The sequence below is a fragment of the Mizuhopecten yessoensis genome, unplaced genomic scaffold, assembly GCF_002113885.1.
Source record: "Mizuhopecten yessoensis strain PY_sf001 unplaced genomic scaffold, ASM211388v2 scaffold8789, whole genome shotgun sequence".
Lineage (NCBI taxonomy): Eukaryota > Metazoa > Mollusca > Bivalvia > Pectinida > Pectinidae > Mizuhopecten > Mizuhopecten yessoensis.
Window position 1 is genome coordinate 50,579 of NW_018407722.1, and position 18,735 is coordinate 69,313.

The following is an 18,735-nucleotide window of genomic DNA, read 5'->3' on the forward strand; positions in this document are numbered from 1 at the left end:
CATTTACAAATGTTACCTTACTGTAATCATTTACCAATGTTACCTTACTGTTATCATTTACCAATGTTACCTTGCTGTATTCATTTACCAATGTTACCTTACTGTTATCATTTACCAATGTTACCTTGCTGTATTCATTTACCAATGTTACCTTACTGTTATCATTTACCAATGTTACCTTACTGTTATCATTTACCAATGTTACCTTGCTGTATTCATTTACCAATGTTACCTTACTGTTATCATTTACCAATGTTACCTTACTGGATTCATTTACCAATGTTACCTTACTGTTATCATTTACCAATGTTACCTTGCTGTATTCATTTACCAATGTTACCTTACTGTATTCATTTACCAATGTGACCTTACTGTAATCATTTACCAATGTAACCTTACTGTAATCAATTTCCAATGCTACCTTACTGTAATCATTTACCAATTTTACCTTACTGTAATTATTTACCAATGTTACCTTACTGTACTTATTTACCAATGTTACCTTACTGTAATTATTTACCAATGTAACCTTACTGTAATCAATTTCCAATGCTACCTTACTGTAATCATTTACCAATGTTACCTTAATGTAATCATTTACCAATGTAACCTTACTGTAATCATTTACCAATGTAACCTTACTGTTATCATTTACAAATGTTACCTTACTGTAATTATTTACCAATGTTACCTTACTGTAATTATTTACCAATGTTACCTTACTGTATTCATTTACCAATGTTATCTTACTGTAATTATTTACCAATGTTACCTTACTGTACTTATTTACCAATGTTACCTTACTGTAATCATTTACCAATGTTACCTTACTGTAATTATTTACCAATGTTACCTTACTGTAATCATTTACCAATGTTACCTTACTGTAATTATTTACCAATGTAACCTTACTGTAATCAATTTCCAATGCTACCTTACTGTAATCATTTACCAATGTTACCTTACTGTAATTATTTACCAATGTTACCTTACTGTAATCATTTACCAATGTTGCCTTACTGTAACATGTGTGTAGTAATATTAACAGTGTAACAAGTGTGTAGTAATATTAACAGTGTAACCTGTGTGTAGTAATATTAACAGCGTAACATGTGTGTAGTAATATTAACAGTGTAACAAGTGTGTAGTAATATTAACAGGGTAACAAGTGAGTAGTAATATTAACAGTGTTCCAAGTGTGTAGTAATATTAACAGCTTAACAAGTGTGTAGTAATATTAACAGTGTAACATGTGTGTAGTAATATTAACAGTATAACATGAACTGTTATATGACCTTTGACCACAATAAGTAAACAACAGTCACACACACATCCCAACCCCAACTACCACCCCAAACAAAAATCGAGATTGTTTTTCAACGGTTTAAAAACATATCAATTTATTTTGTTAATCCTTTTATGAACTTATTAACAAGAAATCACACTGTTTAAATAAATGTAAGTCCGCATATTCAGCGTGCTAACTCCAGCCAATATATCTGACAGCGACGTCACAGACGTGTCCCAAGAATATGTATGACTGTGGTTTCGAATCAAGGCACATCATGTTGATGTCGGGCCACCGAGGTGTGTCTGTTATTATATCCTTTAACAGGTCATTTTCAACAGAACAGAAACAATCGCTGTCCTTTTCACTAGCGTCCATTGAAAATGGCGAAGCAGGTAAAATCATCCCGGCTCGTCGGCCAGTCCCCTCATGCCGGATGCTCCAACAATGAGCTAGCCCCGTTGTCGCAGTCGGTCGACACAAGAAATCAGTCAACAGGCCAACATCATAGTTTAATCGTCATCTGGTTTCTAAGAAAACTTAACATTTAATTCAATTTCCATTAACCCATCTCGTTGACATTCCAACCGCCTCGTGGCCTGATGAGCCTAACCGCTACACAGCGCGAACACGGAATACATTGATGACTTTTTGGAACTAAAATATTTATCAGAGTATTTTTGTTTCAAATTAAGATCTGCTGTCAATTTAAAGATAATCAATGCTTGTTAAACATGTTGATTAGTAAATTAAATGATTAAAACTATGCAATGTAGAACTATTTGTGTATTGCTCAACTGTGTATCTAACTAAGGCGTATCATGGAATAGGTTTGAACGGAACTGTTTGAATACCCTCATAAATGTTAAAAAGTTGCATCTTAAATGAAATCACAGAAATTACGGAATGAATCGAAACTGGCTCGCATTAGCGGCAACACACTAAAAAGCACCTGGGTTGGACACCGTCCAAACTTGTGTATGGCTGTCATCACTATACCGACAATGTTACAGATACATGTAAAGAGCCTCCCTGTATTCCACCCGAGGGAAACCCCGATGGATTCCCAAGATCAGTGAAGGAACAGATGCCGAATATGTCATTGTCTTAGAACCTTGGTGCCGTTTGAGAGTCTAGTTAATGTGAAAGTCGAGTACCGATTGGAGGCTTTGATCGTTCTCAGGAACTTTGAATGACTGGACAAGAACGAACACTCCAGGAGGAGATGAATGAGGCGAGATGCGTAGCGAGAGAATGAGGACAACTCGGATGTTGATGTCACATCTTCTTAAACCAAAAATGGACCTAGGAACGCAGATTTCAAATATCAAGTTACCTGTCAGAATCGTTCTATAATGTTTCGGGTGTCTATGATAAACATATATAAACTTTCTATTAAAAAGTCTTTTATCATGATGTAAAGGAAAAATAGATTTAAAACTTTACATACAGGAAAATGTTTGATAAAAGCTATTCCATTAAAAAAATCTTTTATGCTTAGCCGAAATCCATTGTAAATATGGCAATTTTTCTGTAGTAAAATTCCATATTAATACCTAACTAAATATATGTATCCAGCAGATTGCATTACGACATTACGTCATGACGTCGGTTGGTTACAAAGAACAAATGATAATGAGCCAACACTTTTGATAACGTGACAAGCGTTTGTACCTTCAACTATTAACTATATGATTGACTTGGTAACTTGCACAATTGTAGGAATCTACAGTCAAAGAATTGAAGACAAGACCATAGTAATGCGTTTAGGTATTTCTGAATCAGTCCTGTAGTATATTATATTATTAACAGTTTCTAAAATAGTATCAACGATGACTCCATTGGTATTGCCATCATTCCTATTACCCGTCCTGGACATACTGCCTGGCCGAAACTTGATCGTCTCACAATTCATAGTGTGCTTCATGAGCTGGAAACATATGGCTAAGGGAAAAGGTTCAGTAAACGTGTATGCTAGTCTGGCTGAGCAAACAAACATGAACAAAGAAAACCCCCAGCCCAATGGTGAGTAGATGGAATGTATTCCAGATCACTGCGAGTTATCTCCCCTACTACAAAAAGAATAATCTCGTTCTTCGGATATGAAAATATTTAATTATTTTAAGTAATTATTGTCATCGGAGCTACCCCGATACATTTAGGACATGGCTCATCTTTCAGGCTTAATCGGCTACACTTGAATTCGGAAACCCAGTATTTTTCCTGTGTAGATTAGGGGCACTGTGACCATAACACTGGACAATTCATCAAATATTCCCTTTCCTGATTCCCCAATCAACTACGGGTATTTAATGACAGCCCTGCATTCAGCTTTTGACAAATACTTGCAAATATTTACCCCCGCCATACGTTTATACCACGTGTGTGTCTCAATAAAATTTCTTCAACTGAACTTTATCGATATACACAAGAATATCGACAACTGCAATATATGCAAAGCATGCAGTCGTTACGGCTCGATAAACGGTCTAAACCAGAACTACTGCGGACGGCTTTCCTAAAAAAGTAAATGAACACATTTTCGCGGTGATTATGAGGGTTTGTGTCCATGAAAGGCGGACAGCGATACAAAAAAATATCCGTGAACTGTTTTGAGCATTAGTTGTGAAACCCACGACAAAAGCCAAGATGAATACTTAGGCTGAAATCGTGATAATGACTGAAATATAGCAAGCTTTTCTAGTAATCTGCTGATAATCAAATAGTATCAACTTATTTCTCTCTCCTGGCCAACTTGTGCTTTTTTATTTTCGTACGAGGCTGGTTACAAACATTTTGCCAATTCCCTCAGTTTCAATTTCAGATACACTCAATGTCCATTGTCCATGTCAATCGCATTTACCGCCATGAACTTGAAATAAAGGACTCTTTTATATCAGCAAAGTACCTCGATCTTTACCTACAATATGACCAACAGGGATTACCTGCTACTAGGCTGCACAACACTCATGAACATTTAGTTTTTAGATCATGTACTTTCCCTTTCGTGAAAGTAAAAACCCGGTTGAGTCTGTATTCATTACTTTACTCTGAATGTCTCGATTTCCATGACATATGTTGCAATCATGCCTACAACATGTAGATTGATGAAGTTGATGGACAAGGTTTTGGCCGCCATTTTGATCGCATTGTACATATTATCTTTTTTATTTTGTTAAGTTATGTAAGATTATTTCATGCCCGGGGATGAATGATAGCGAAATTCCACCCGAGGGTTTTCAAATTTAGTAAAACACGAGGCTTTAAGGTATTGTTCTCTCATTCCAACTACCAAACTAACGTCAGAAACATTGACAATGCGTATGGACTGGCTACTGTTTCGAAAATATCAATTTTCCCCTGAGCTTTTTAGACGAAAACGTATCTATCGGCCGGATAAAGCATACACCATACGTGTAAACAAAGGTTGCACAGCAAACTTTATCTCATCTTTCTAACGTGTACGGTAAATATATCGTTAAATGTTTATTACTTCATCACGACGTCTTTTCCGCTTTGCGGCATCGGGGTTTTTCGAATTCGTGACGTCACGCCATTGTTGAGACATCACGTCACGTGAAATGGGGTGTAGGATTAATAGAATCTTTCACCCCTTGGGGGTGAGATAGGAGAATCTCAACCCGAGGGCGAAGATTCTGAAGTTGCCAAACACTATTAGTTATATAGTCAGTTACTGACCCTCTACATAACCATAGAGGGTCAGTAAGATGTATAGGAGGCTCGGGCTCCGCCCTCGCCCCCTATAAATCTTACTGACCCTCTATGGTTCTGTAGAGGGTCAGTAACTGACTATATAACGAATCTGAATTTATCGCATCGAAATGAAAGTGATGTAATGCATAACAAAACAATATGAATATTTAACAAATTTCGTCTAACCTCGCTGCGGTATAGCCTTCAAAATCCACATCCTGATGTTTCTCCATGAGATAATCCTTAAAACACTTCACACACGTCTTGTTGGCCTTTTGCGTTTGGCCAGACTGACTGTTTAGACGCTTCTTGTCTATTTCTTCCGTTGTCGTCTGCCCAAATCTCTCCATGTTGTTGTTGTGCTGTTGTCTCTCAATGTCACCGAAACGCTTAGATAAGGGGACGGCACCCACGCTAAAACAAAAGACGGTCGCTTGCGACAGCGTCTTACTAATTTTGCCTGGCGTAGGGGAAGCAACTCCTATCATTTTACGATACAATGTAGCGAATGGGAATTACGGTGAGCATTGTATCATTTTCAGAATATTCAGGTACCCGGTATCTGTTGTTTTAGTTTTGAAGCGGTGAGCAGTGGGCGGCCATATTGCCCTATAATGGAATCCTACTGACCCTATATAGAAAATTAGAGGGTCACCACGTGACAGCTCTAAACCAATGGATTTTGGACATTTTTGTCCGAGGTGCGATAAGAGGCTTTGCCGAGTGTTTGGCAACTTAAGAATCTTTCCCCGAGGGTTGAGATTCCCCTATCTAACCCACAAGGGGGTGAATGATTCTTTTTCTCTTACCCTGTTCCAATATTGTGTATCATATACGCAATGTTATAATAACATTACATGCTAAAATCAGGGTTGACGTGACGTTGATGGATTGTTGACGTGACGTCATTGTATTGTTGAAGTGACGTCATGCCATTGTCATGAAAAGGGGAATTCCCCCGTCTCAACTCTAGGGTGAGACAAGGAAATCTCACACCGGTAAAAGTGCGGATACACCTGTCCAGGGTAAGAGAATAATAGAATCTTTCACTCCCTTGGGGGTGAGATAGGAGAATCTCAACCCGAGGGGGAGGATTCTTAAGTTGCTAAACACGAGGCTGTGCCGAGTGTTTGGCAACAACAGAATCTTTCCCGGAGGGTTGAGATTCCACTATCTCACCCACAACGGGGTGAATGTTTCTTTTTCTCTTACCCTGTTCTTTCATTGTGTATCATATGCACAATGTAATGGTAACGTTACATGCTAAATTCAGGGTTGACGTGACGTTGATGGATTGTTGACGTGACGTCATTGTATTGTTAAAGTGACGTCATGCCATTGTTAGGAATAGGGGAATCCCCCCGTCTCAACCCTAGGGTGAGACAAGGAAATCTCACACCGATAAAAATGCGGATACACCTGTCCAGGGTAAGAGAAAGACATTTCCTTCACCCCTTTCTCATCTTGGACAGCTCTTTCTACCACCATTCACAGATGTGTCTCCCGTTTTAGCCGGGAAAGATCAGCTTGTCATCCCCTAGGGAGAGATAGCCTCGTGCCGATTAGCACGTTTATGAATTAATAGGACGGGAGAAATATAATCATCCCCTATCTTGATGATGTAAAAGAAAAGTTCTCTGTCACACCCTCAAGGTATTCTTATACACAAAGAAACGAGAATTTCTTTTCCAATATGTTCATTTGTGTGACTTGTTGTTACGTTGTCACAACTAAGTCCTCCCTTTAAGGTCGTGACATCTCCTGGATATGACCTACTCAGATTGCACTTAATTTTACTCCAATGGATATAGTTCAATCCCTCTTTAAATTTTCCTATGGGCACGGCCTTAGATAATCTAATTCCGTGGTATGGGCAATGATCATGCGCAATCTAAAACGTCAGACGAACACATATCATATGTGTTATATTGGCTCTGTATATAACCCCGCCTACTACAGTCAGTTATAACATAAGACTGACGTTGTCAGGTCATCAACCAACAGGTGTTTACCCAACGATATCTAGGACAGTTATACAAGGTAGGTTGTAATACTTAGATCTGTATGGAGATATTTTGTATCTTTATTTATACGAAGTTTTTAAAATAATTCATATCATATCAGCTATATTGGTAATATTTTAGTAAACTTATTGTTGTAAAAATTCCCAAGTGTGTGTAAGGTGTGTATTAATTAGCCGTTTATGACACTTGACTGACACTTTGTTCTGTACTGTTCCCGAAACGTTAGTATAGTCCATACATTCAGGCTTAATATTGTGCTCGGTATGTTAAGTATATTTTATATATATAGGTTAATAATGACGGTAGTCAATCTGATATATCTTTGTTATGTAATTCAAAACAAAGCAAGTTGTTCAAACACAGAGTGACTTCATACTTCATGTGGTATTCGTTTGTTTAGTTTTTATCATGATCAGGATGAGATAGGATGGTGCCTGTTATATGTCTATGGTACACGTTATATATTGTGTTAGTTGCGATGACATACGTATGGTGTCTGTTATATGTCTATGGTACACGTTCTATATTGTGTTAGTTGTGATGACATAAGTATGGTGCCTGTTATATGTATATGGTACACGTTCTATATTGTGTTATTTGTGATGATTTACGTATGGTGTTACCCATTATATTTCCCTGATATACATTATATCTTATTTTTATTGTGATGATATACCTATCTATTCTCTGTCACACGTTATGTATGTTATATATTTAGAACTAACATATACTTGACTATTTACAGGACTACACCACCTCATCAGCACATGGCGACGTTATCTGCAGGTACGTCGGTTATGTAATTTGTTGATAAGTCCACTCAAGTACTATACTCTAGGTCACGTACATCATCTTCTGCCATCTCTAATTTTGAGTTTCATGGTCAAAGATTTAAACAATTTTTAGATATAAAATTTAAAGCACGTATAATAAAACGATGTCTAATATAAAGGTCAGTACATAAGATTCCACCTACGAACTATATGTACAATGTAATGTGTTGTATGACAATGTTGGAGTCTGGCATGTCATATCCTGTCAATTTACACCAGCACCAGACACTCACCGAGTTCAAATCCCTTTTCAAAATAAAAAAATAAATCACGTTTGGCAAACCTTTTCAACCTTACCAGTTCATCCACTGCGTTGACAAAGTATTGACGTTTCATTGAACTGGAGAAAATAAACAAAAATGAAAGGACCCCAGAAAGCCTATCTTCGTAAAGTCAGCTAAGCAACCAAATACACATTCACTCTTTTGTAGACCATATTGCATATACATCGTACATTGTGTATTCTTGCAGTTTCATGTTTTGCATTCTGCTTTTTAAATCTGTATCAAAACAAATTATCGTCAGGAATTGCAAGAAGTAATATTTCTATGGAAATCATTTATTTTTTACGGGAAACGGGAAATTATTTCTATTTCAACATCACGACGACAGAAAGTTATGAATATAGCAAGAAAGAATCCATACATTTCAGTTTGTGGTGAGTTATGTAGTAAATAAGAACACTAGGTGGTGTTCAACATTTGCTTATAGCTAGATGTAGCAGGTTCGACTTAACTCCCGATCTCGTACAATTCTCCTGTGCAGAGGTGATTCGATAATTTGTAGGAATCAAGTGTTTGTACTCCATTTTGTACATATGACAATCTCTTATTTAGTGTACACCTTCACACCAGAGGGATTCCGAGTTACAAAAGATATGAAAAAGAGTTTCGATGATCAAGGATACATCTTAGTCAAGTAAGCGTTATCGTGATGATCAATCACATACCTTACTCCCTGGTAGATTATATTTTGCCGGTAACAATGAATTTGACAGCCAAACATGAAATAATAATCCATGCATAGCAATTGTATTGCAATAACAAGGCGTTCAGAGACATACAAATTAAATTGATTGGAATTTATACTTACCAGAAACAATTGATACTTACCAGAAACAATTTATACTTACCAGAAACAATTTATACTTACCAGAAACAATTTATTTACGGAAGAATCGTAATCAATAACCTTTGACACGTTCTTTCCTCTTTTATCTGTTTATTTCAATGGTAAGTTTAACCTCAGAAATTGTATAACAGATTACAGTTAAGCCAACAAATCAGTAACAATAGGCGAACTTTACTTCACACAGAGGGTTGTTTAATAACAATGAGATAGACAAACTTCAGAAAGTGTTCGAGGAGACGAACCTCATCATGGATCACGGATGGGGAGTAAGTACAGTTATACACTCTATGTTTATCCTTACTCACAGTATTTTAAACCAACTGTAATATCTATAATTTGACTCGTTCTCTCATGCATGACATAGAAAATATTCGGATAACAATTTATTTTATTAGCAAATTAGCAACAAATACTTGTTTAACTGGGAATTTAAAGTTTAAAGGGGATAAAAGTACATTATTGTAGCTTTTATTATTTTTATCTTTTGGCATACATATATTAAATATACAAATAAAAACAATGTCTGGAATATTTACAGGTGGTAGGTTTGCACATGAAGGTATTGAGTCATCTGCCAAATCACATGTGTGTTGTTCTCTGGTTTCGTTACACAGTAAAACAAATTACACGATTCCATCCACGTAATTAAAAAAGATTGATGTAAGCTTAAGTATTTGAAAGATCGGGAGGAATACTAAGTAATATAAAATAAATACATCAAATATCATGTGCATTATCAAAGTAACATTTTTTTTTTTATTTCTGAATGATTTTGTGCATAGATTGACGATGGCACAGGAAAGATAGCTAAACTTGCGGTCTGGAACAGTCCGGGAAGTGACGTATCTGGAATGATGGCACGGTGCGAGAAGGTCGTTACTACATGCGAAGACGTAAGTTAGGACTATCGTGTGATCTATTTAATAATGTCTTGAAAGGAAAACAACGTATTGTGCCCATCGTACCATTGTTTGGCTGCTATATGCACTAATACGAATGCATCAATAACAATAGGATAGTTATGAAATAATATGAAACGGTATCAAAATGAAATCGTGAACGCAGGAAGATGCATTGCCACACATATTCTTCATAACGTAAAAAGAACATGCACATTTTTTGGTCTTCTTTTTCACAAAACGGAATAGAAAAAAAAAAATTTGTGGTACTTGCAAAAACAAAATAGAATAAGAATGATCAGGTGTAATTAGCAAACTAAATTAATTCATAAATACAATGAATATGCGGAACCCTTTATAATATTTGCAGCATATTATGTTTAGAACAACTTAAATAGAATTCACTGTTATTAGAATTTGACAAAATAGTGTTAATAAGAATGTGTTTTCAAAGATTTCTTGTATTAGAAATAACAAGAGTAACTTTAATAATATTAGAGATGTAAAATACTGCAAGATTTAGTAATACTGCCTGTTGATCCTCAGTTATTGGAAGATGAGGTGTATCACTACCATGCGAAACTGACGTATAAGGATCCTTTGTCAGGGGGCTCGTTCGTGTGGCACCAAGACTACGGGTAAATCTTTGTGAGGGTGCTCGTTCGTGTGGCACCAAGGCTTCGGGTAAATCTTTGTGAGGGAGGCCGTTCGTGTGGCACCAAAACTACGGGTAAATCTTTGTGAGGGAGCTCGTTCGTGTGGCACCAAAACTACGGATAAACCAAACCGTCAGTCCCTTTGTTCTTTGAAATACTGCTTTAAGTGTTGATACAAATGTCAATTACATATGTATTGATCATTCTTATCTTAAGCTTTTCTATACATTGTTTCCAGATACTGGTATAAGAACACTTGTTTGTTTCCCGATATGATGACGGTTTTTGTGGCTATTGACAGATGTTGCCAATCAAACGGATGCTTGCAGGTATGACAACACATTAACCACAGGTATGACAACGCATTAACCACAGGTATGACAACAAATTAACCACATGTATGACAACACATTAACCACAGGTATGTCAATAAATAAATCACGGGTATGACAACACATTAACCACAGGTATGACAACACATTAACCACATTTATGACAACACATTAACCACAGGTATGACAACACAGGAAGCCACAGGTATGACAACACATTAACCACAAGTTTGACAACGCATTAACCACAGGTATGACAACACATTAACCACAGGTATGACAACACATTAACTACCGGTATGACAACACATTAACCACAGGTATGACAACACATGAAGCCACAGGTATGACAACACATTAACCACAAGTTTGACAACGCATTAACCACAGGTATGACAACACATTAACCACAGGTATGACAACAAATTAACCACAGGTATGACAACAATTTAACTACAGGTATGACAACACATAATACAAATGATACACAGTTATCACATTCTAGAAAATAACCACTTGTGTTGTTTATCTTGATAAATTTGCCTTTATGTGCTCGAAACAGAGGGAAGGCACATTCGATGGAGGACACGACCGTCTTTACTTGAATCACTATTTTAACTTTTACTGAGTTTTATTCATATGTTATTTTCTGAAAATACTGTTCGTTTAATTTAGAAACTGTTTTGATATAACTGTCTATCTTAACCTGTAATCGGTACGATCGTGATTGATTTTACAGATATTGCCTGGGTCCCACAAATGCGGCCGGATTGACCACGATATGAGCAGCGGTCAAACTGCAGCCAACGTTGACAGAGTTGAGGCAATACAGAAGGTGTGTCCACCCGCTTTTGTAGAGATGGAGTCAGGTAAGGTTGAAGCGTAGAAACAACACTGTTACATTGAGCAATGACACAATAACATATATTTAGTGTGGAAAGGAATTTCCCCTCCTTCGATTAAATTACATGGTGTTAGTTTACTCGTTGTTGTGAAAAATCCTACAAATTTTTAAACGAACAAGAAGCATATTTCGTATGAATTTCGTTTGATGCAATTATTAATAGTTAGTGATAAAAACGTCAAAAGAAATTCAAGTGTTGCTATTCAGGAAATGATTTTTATTGTATTATTTACCTTTGTGACTTTCTAAGGTGACGCCTTATTTTTTCACTGCAACTTGCTGCACTGTAGTGCTGCTAACGAGAGTCTTGAAAGGAGATGGGCTTACCTCATGGCATACAATACGAGGACAAACAACCCGGCCGTGACCCATCACCACGCCCAGTATACACCAATCCAAAAGGTAAGCATGATATATACGAGTATGCACCAATCCAAAAGTAGGTGTGACATATACCAGTATACACCAATCCAAAAGTAGGTGTGACATATACCATTATACACCAATCCAAAAGTAGGTATGACATATACCAGTATACACCAATCCTAAAGTAGGTGTGACATATACCAGTATACACCAATCCTAAAGTAGGTGTGACATATACCAGTATACACCAATCCTAAAGTAGGTGTGACATATACCAGTATACACCAATCCTAAAGTAGGTGTGACATATACCAGTATACACCAATCCTAAAGTAGGTGTGACATATACCAGTATACACCAATCCTAAAGTAGGTGTGACATATACCAGTATACACCAATCCTAAAGTAGGTGTGACATATACCAGTATACACCAATCCTAAAGTAGGTGTGACATATACCAGTATACACCAATCCTAAAGTAGGTGTGACATATACCAGTATACACCAATCCTAAAGTAGGTGTGACATATACCAGTATACACCAATCCTAAAGTAGGTGTGACATATACCAGTATACACCAATCCTAAAGTAGGTGTGACATATACCAGTATACACCAATCCTAAAGTAGGTGTGACATATACCAGTATACACCAATCCTAAAGTAGGTGTGACATATACCAGTATACACCAATCCTAAAGTAGGTGTGACATATACCAGTATACACCAATCCTAAAGTAGGTGTGACATATACCAGTATACACCAATCCTAAAGTAGGTGTGACATATACCAGTATACACCAATCCTAAAGTAGGTGTGACATATACCAGTATACACCAATCCTAAAGTAGGTGTGACATATACCAGTATACACCAATCCTAAAGTAGGTGTGACATATACCAGTATACACCAATCCTAAAGTAGGTGTGACATATACCAGTATACACCAATCCTAAAGTAGGTGTGACATATACCAGTATACACCAATCCTAAAGTAGGTGTGACATATACCAGTATACACCAATCCTAAAGTAGGTGTGACATATACCAGTATACACCAATCCTAAAGTAGGTGTGACATATACCAGTATACACCAATCCTAAAGTAGGTGTGACATATACCAGTATACACCAATCCTAAAGTAGGTGTGACATATACCAGTATACACCAATCCTAAAGTAGGTGTGACATATACCAGTATACACCAATCCTAAAGTAGGTGTGACATATACCAGTATACACCAATCCTAAAGTAGGTGTGACATATACCAGTATACACCAATCCTAAAGTAGGTGTGACATATACCAGTATACACCAATCCTAAAGTAGGTGTGACATATACCAGTATACACCAATCCTAAAGTAGGTGTGACATATACCAGTATACACCAATCCTAAAGTAGGTGTGACATATACCAGTATACACCAATCCTAAAGTAGGTGTGACATATACCAGTATACACCAATCCTAAAGTAGGTGTGACATATACCAGTATACACCAATCCTAAAGTAGGTGTGACATATACCAGTATACACCAATCCTAAAGTAGGTGTGACATATACCAGTATACACCAATCCTAAAGTAGGTGTGACATATACCAGTATACACCAATCCTAAAGTAGGTGTGACATATACCAGTATACACCAATCCTAAAGTAGGTGTGACATATACCAGTATACACCAATCCTAAAGTAGGTGTGACATATACCAGTATACACCAATCCTAAAGTAGGTGTGACATATACCAGTATACACCAATCCTAAAGTAGGTGTGACATATACCAGTATACACCAATCCTAAAGTAGGTGTGACATATACCAGTATACACCAATCCTAAAGTAGGTGTGACATATACCAGTATACACCAATCCTAAAGTAGGTGTGACATATACCAGTATACACCAATCCTAAAGTAGGTGTGACATATACCAGTATACACCAATCCTAAAGTAGGTGTGACATATACCAGTATACACCAATCCTAAAGTAAGTGTGACATATACTAGTATACACCAATCCTAAAGTAGGTGTGACCTATACCAGTATACACCAATCCTAAAGGTTAGTATGACATATACCAGTATACACCAATCCTAAAGTAGGTGTGACATATACCAGTATACACCAATCCTAAAGGTAAGTATGACCTATACCAGTATACACCAATCCTAATGGGAAGTATGATATATACCAGTATACACCAATCCTAAAGTAGGTGTGACATATACCAGTAAACACCAATCCAAAAGTAGGTGTGACATATACCAGTATACACCAATCCTAAAGGTAAATGTGAAATACACCACCATCTGATAACGACCAAGTCCTCCTTCAACACTACACTCATTCCATTTACATACACTCTAGTTGTAAATAATTGTAAAACTCCGTGTATGCCATACTGGGCTTTTTTTTTGTTACTGGTAATGTTTTAAACTATCTAGTAAACGATTTGATATACACATTCCAATTCTAGGATCCGCAATCCAATACATGCCGAAAATACTATTTTTAGTGACTCGTGCTGAACTTATCTAGTTATCCATGTTGAAGCCACAAATAATGTTTGAGGTGATAACCAACTATTAGAATAATAATAATCACGTTAAAACAACACACCATTCAATATACAAATGCATCTTACTTCAAACAGGTTTCCAACAGCGCCGTAGCGGACTGTACCAACTACCGCGACTTTACAGACAAAGATTTCATGGAGATCGGCTCGTCTAAAACAACAAGGGTTTCCTTTCGGGAGAGTCCACAGACACAACAGGAGTGTTAAACTCTAATCCGTTTGTTACACCTGAAGCAAACTGATTAGACATGCTATACAGCGTTAGTCATGTATATAACCAGATTAATACGTTACATGTGTCTCAGATCCAAGACATTTTCATGATTCCTGAAATAGCAATTCCATTCAAAGAAAACAAATCTTGTGTTAAATTACAATACCTTATGTATAAGTACCTCAAAGCTGCTTCTCTTGGTAATGTTTCTTAGTCCATTTTGATATTAGTTACTTCATAGAAGCATCGGTAGAGTGTAAGTTTGACAGTGGATAAGTCCAGAGATCGAGCCCTACAATTTCCGTTTTCTGCTTTGCGTTCTCATTTATTTTTGTTTAAACACTGTTATTCCAAATAAATGTTATATTGTAAAAAGAAATAACTTGCACTATATTTGTTGATAATTACTGAAACAAACATGCCATATTAGTGTCAATAGTGAAAGTATGTTCTTACTTGTCAGTAATCTTAACCGTAAAGGTACTTCATTAACTGTACATGCATTTTTTTGTAACAAATACATAACTCACTAACAAAGCAATAAAGCTGTCAGCATCAACAGTTGTTGGCTCTGTGTGAAGGATATTTGCCGAGAACTGTCCAACATGTAATAGAAAAAAGGTAGAGACCCGTTAAGGTCAATACATAGCCCTGTTTCTCATTTACAAAACTGTTTCAGGCTTTTATCTGACCTAAACTTAACCCTCTTTGTGTAGATATGATGTTGAGTTAGTTAGAATATTCCCTATTGGTGTTTGAAAGTAACTTTTTATAGACATACCTTCAGAAATAATGACAATTCTTCCAAAACAGACAGGATAAATATAAAGACGAACAAAAGATCTGATGAACAACGAAAAGGAAGGGATTTAAGAAAATCTTCAGAAAAGTGAGAGTGTTTGCGCAGGTGATAATGCTATTTACCACATTTGAACGATCTTTACTTTTAAGGTGTCTTTATTTTTTATAAAATAAAAACAGAATCATCGTGGGGATTCCTAAACTACACTAAACGGTAAACAAACAATTAATAACATGATGTTGCTGTTTTCAGATTGGACATACTGATGTAATTGAAACGTTGGTAGCACACACAGACGTTCAGTTGCAAGATTATACAAGCACACGAATACAATCAAATGTACGATGCTTCAGTTACAGGAAAATAAGGTTGTGTCAGCTCAAAATAGACATTGCTAGACAATATATCTGTTGGATCCTGGGTGAGGAGGATGGCCTGTCTGTAGGTGTTGTTTCGTGCCCTCGCGTCAATATATATTGTTTCCTGACTCGCTAAAAAAATGCATATTAATCAATTTCGACTGTTTCCCAGACAATTCACCAAACGAACTACAGCTAATGTGTGCTACCGTAAAACTGTTGACTGGTTACCCATAAACTGTTGACTGGTCTCGTGAAACTGTTGACTGGTCACATGAAACTGTTGACTGGTCACGTGTTAGGTAATCGAGCGCACCTATAATTACAAGCAACCCGATGATCAAGCGTTTTTGGTACTGGATTGTTGACGGTCGTCTGTCGGTAAACATCACATTCGACATGGAACTTTTTTCTTTTTCATTGGTCAAGTAACAAAACAGTTATGGTTAACATAACACTCGTAAATGGTTTTTATATAAAATACTGTCACTGTGCATCATACTAATCATTTTGTACAGAATGTCAAACAACAGGTAGACTGCATCCTTTATTTGTAAACATGTCATAGGAATTACAATATAAGTGATAATCTGTACTATAAATTAATGCGTATTAACCATATTTAACAACATGTAGTTTCATGTGTAATTAGTTGTTCCATTCAAAATAATAATAGATACTGTTGAGGAATGTGCCAGACAGCCAACAAAACAAGAGCATACTGAATTGGATTCACTTTCATGGTGGGCCAAATCCATCAGGTCCATTATTCAACAAAAAATTGGATGCTTGAAATGATGAATGGAAACAGAGACAGGTATGCGTTTCTTGGCCACGAAATCCGGGCCACGCTCGACGATCTTCTTGATTAGTGCGTGGTTGTGTCTGCGGACAGAGCTGCTGCTGACTACGTCTTTTAAGTGTCTACGGACACTATTGCATTGCCTGATTGTAGAGAGAGTTGTGCTTGCTGAAAAGCCAGGGAAGCCCTTCTCATGCATTTTTTTTTTCGAAAGGCGTAATGCAAATCACGCTTCCGTGTTGCAATCTTACGGGCCTACCTCGCTTGTGTTAGATTCCGAGGCTTTGCAGGAGTCCCTGTGAAAGCATCTTGTCGCTGGCTCTCCGAGTTCTCAATGTGAGAACGTGACATTATTCGGGTTTTGACTTAGATTTACATGGCAGGTGTCGTAGATGAAGCAGAAGACGCGTACCCTTCTGAAACACTTGGTCTGATTCTATTTTGCAGAGGTCTCCATGTAGGGGTCTCCATACCGTATCAACTTTATCATGGTTATGTCTGCGTAGGATAGTTACTTACGTGTTAGTACATGACCAATCAGCGAGCTACAATGTATATGATATAATTCAGTCAGACATGGTACGCTTATATATACATCAACTTCAAATCGAGGTGCATCAGTTCCCCATATGATAAGTGAAATTATCTAAAGGATTACAGATAAACTTCTGGATAGAAAAGAGTGTTTAATTCACTTTGTTCTCGCCTCTACACATTTTTTTAATTTTACATCTAATCATTTTCGTGAATTTTTTTGTCTCCCCATGTATCAAATTCACTACAGTATCGATTAATACATTCCTTATTAATTAAATTCAATTGAAATAAATTGCTGAAACAATATGCTACAACAACCTCACCTATCAGAAAAAAAACTTATCAACATTCATTTGACTACCTTATGGTTAGAACTGAGAAGAGTAGGCTTATTCGCTGTATACATTTGAAAAGTCTGAATGATTGAAACCTAATAACACGTGTTATATTTTGGTGCTTTAAAATGTTAATTTCTAGATTGCTGCTAGCATTCTACATTGGTCAATAACTAAATAATACAATCTGATATAAACATAAACACTCTCGTGTACACGCGTGTTGGATAAATACATGATAATCCGGTTAATCAATCAATATATGATTTATTATGTGTCAATTAAGATTTAAGTCGATACAAATCAGTAGAATAAAAATGATTGATATATGTTCCGCCGGTTTGTTTTTAGATATACGAATAGCATTTGTATCCGTCAACAGACACGTACAAAGTGATTTGTAACACACTTACCGGGAATGCTCGTTTTATTTGTGCCATTTTGTTTTTGTAACGTGCTTTCGAAACTATTTATGTCGAAATAAACTCAAAGACGTTTAAGATTGAGCACCTGTTTTAGAAAAAGTTTTAATCAAAATCTGATATGAGTAATGTATGCACCTTACTGCCTGTTTACCTGGCTGACTGTCTGCCTTCTGCCCTATTATTGCATTACAAAACAAAATATAGCATAACCAACTACACATCACATCGCACGACACCTTATAGACCAACATTTTAACAAGATGTGTTACTAAACTACGTGAACGTATATGTCAAAAAACTTACATGTGTAGTATATATCAGCATATTATTTAAAATAAATTAGTTATCACAAATAAATAAAATATATAAACCAGTTTTATTATTAATTTTGTGGTATTCCTGATTGATTAGAATAACATTTTATTGGCAGCTGGTTATCAGGATCGTATATATCTTGTTACTATTTGTAACAGTTTACCCTGGCCACAATACATTGTTTGGAGGGTGTTTATCAGGGTCGTTTAT

The 18,735-nt window shown here is 36.5% G+C and overlaps 1 protein-coding gene across 2 annotated transcripts; it reads left to right on the forward strand.

The window, feature by feature from the left end:
• The first annotated feature begins 6,913 nt into the window (after positions 1–6,913).
• Positions 6,914–15,505, forward strand: LOC110456531 (probable phytanoyl-CoA dioxygenase). Of its 2 annotated transcripts, XM_021507321.1 has the most exons (10): positions 6,914–7,042; positions 7,772–7,812; positions 8,696–8,777; positions 9,175–9,256; positions 9,773–9,883; positions 10,436–10,527; positions 10,784–10,874; positions 11,617–11,746; positions 12,032–12,183; positions 14,812–15,505. In XM_021507321.1, the coding sequence occupies exons 2-10, from the start codon at positions 7,794–7,796 to the stop codon at positions 14,941–14,943; spliced, it is 891 nt and encodes a 296-aa protein (XP_021362996.1). In that variant the 5' UTR covers positions 6,914–7,042; positions 7,772–7,793; the 3' UTR covers positions 14,944–15,505. The 2 variants fall into 2 exon arrangements, with proteins under 2 accessions (XP_021362996.1, XP_021362997.1); XM_021507322.1 differs by lacking the exon at positions 8,696–8,777 and having other exon boundaries at positions 6,915–7,042.
• Positions 15,506–18,735: the final 3,230 nt, after the last annotated feature.

What these genes read in the sequence shown, in the direction of transcription:
- LOC110456531 (XM_021507321.1), top strand. An exon ending in TTTTGTAGAGATGGAGTCAG is followed by an intron (nt 11,747 to 12,031) that starts GTAAGGTTGAAG and finishes TGACTTTCTAAG; the next exon opens with GTGACGCCTTATTTTTTCAC. An exon ending in AGTATACACCAATCCAAAAG is followed by an intron (nt 12,184 to 14,811) that starts GTAAGCATGATA and finishes TACTTCAAACAG; the next exon opens with GTTTCCAACAGCGCCGTAGC.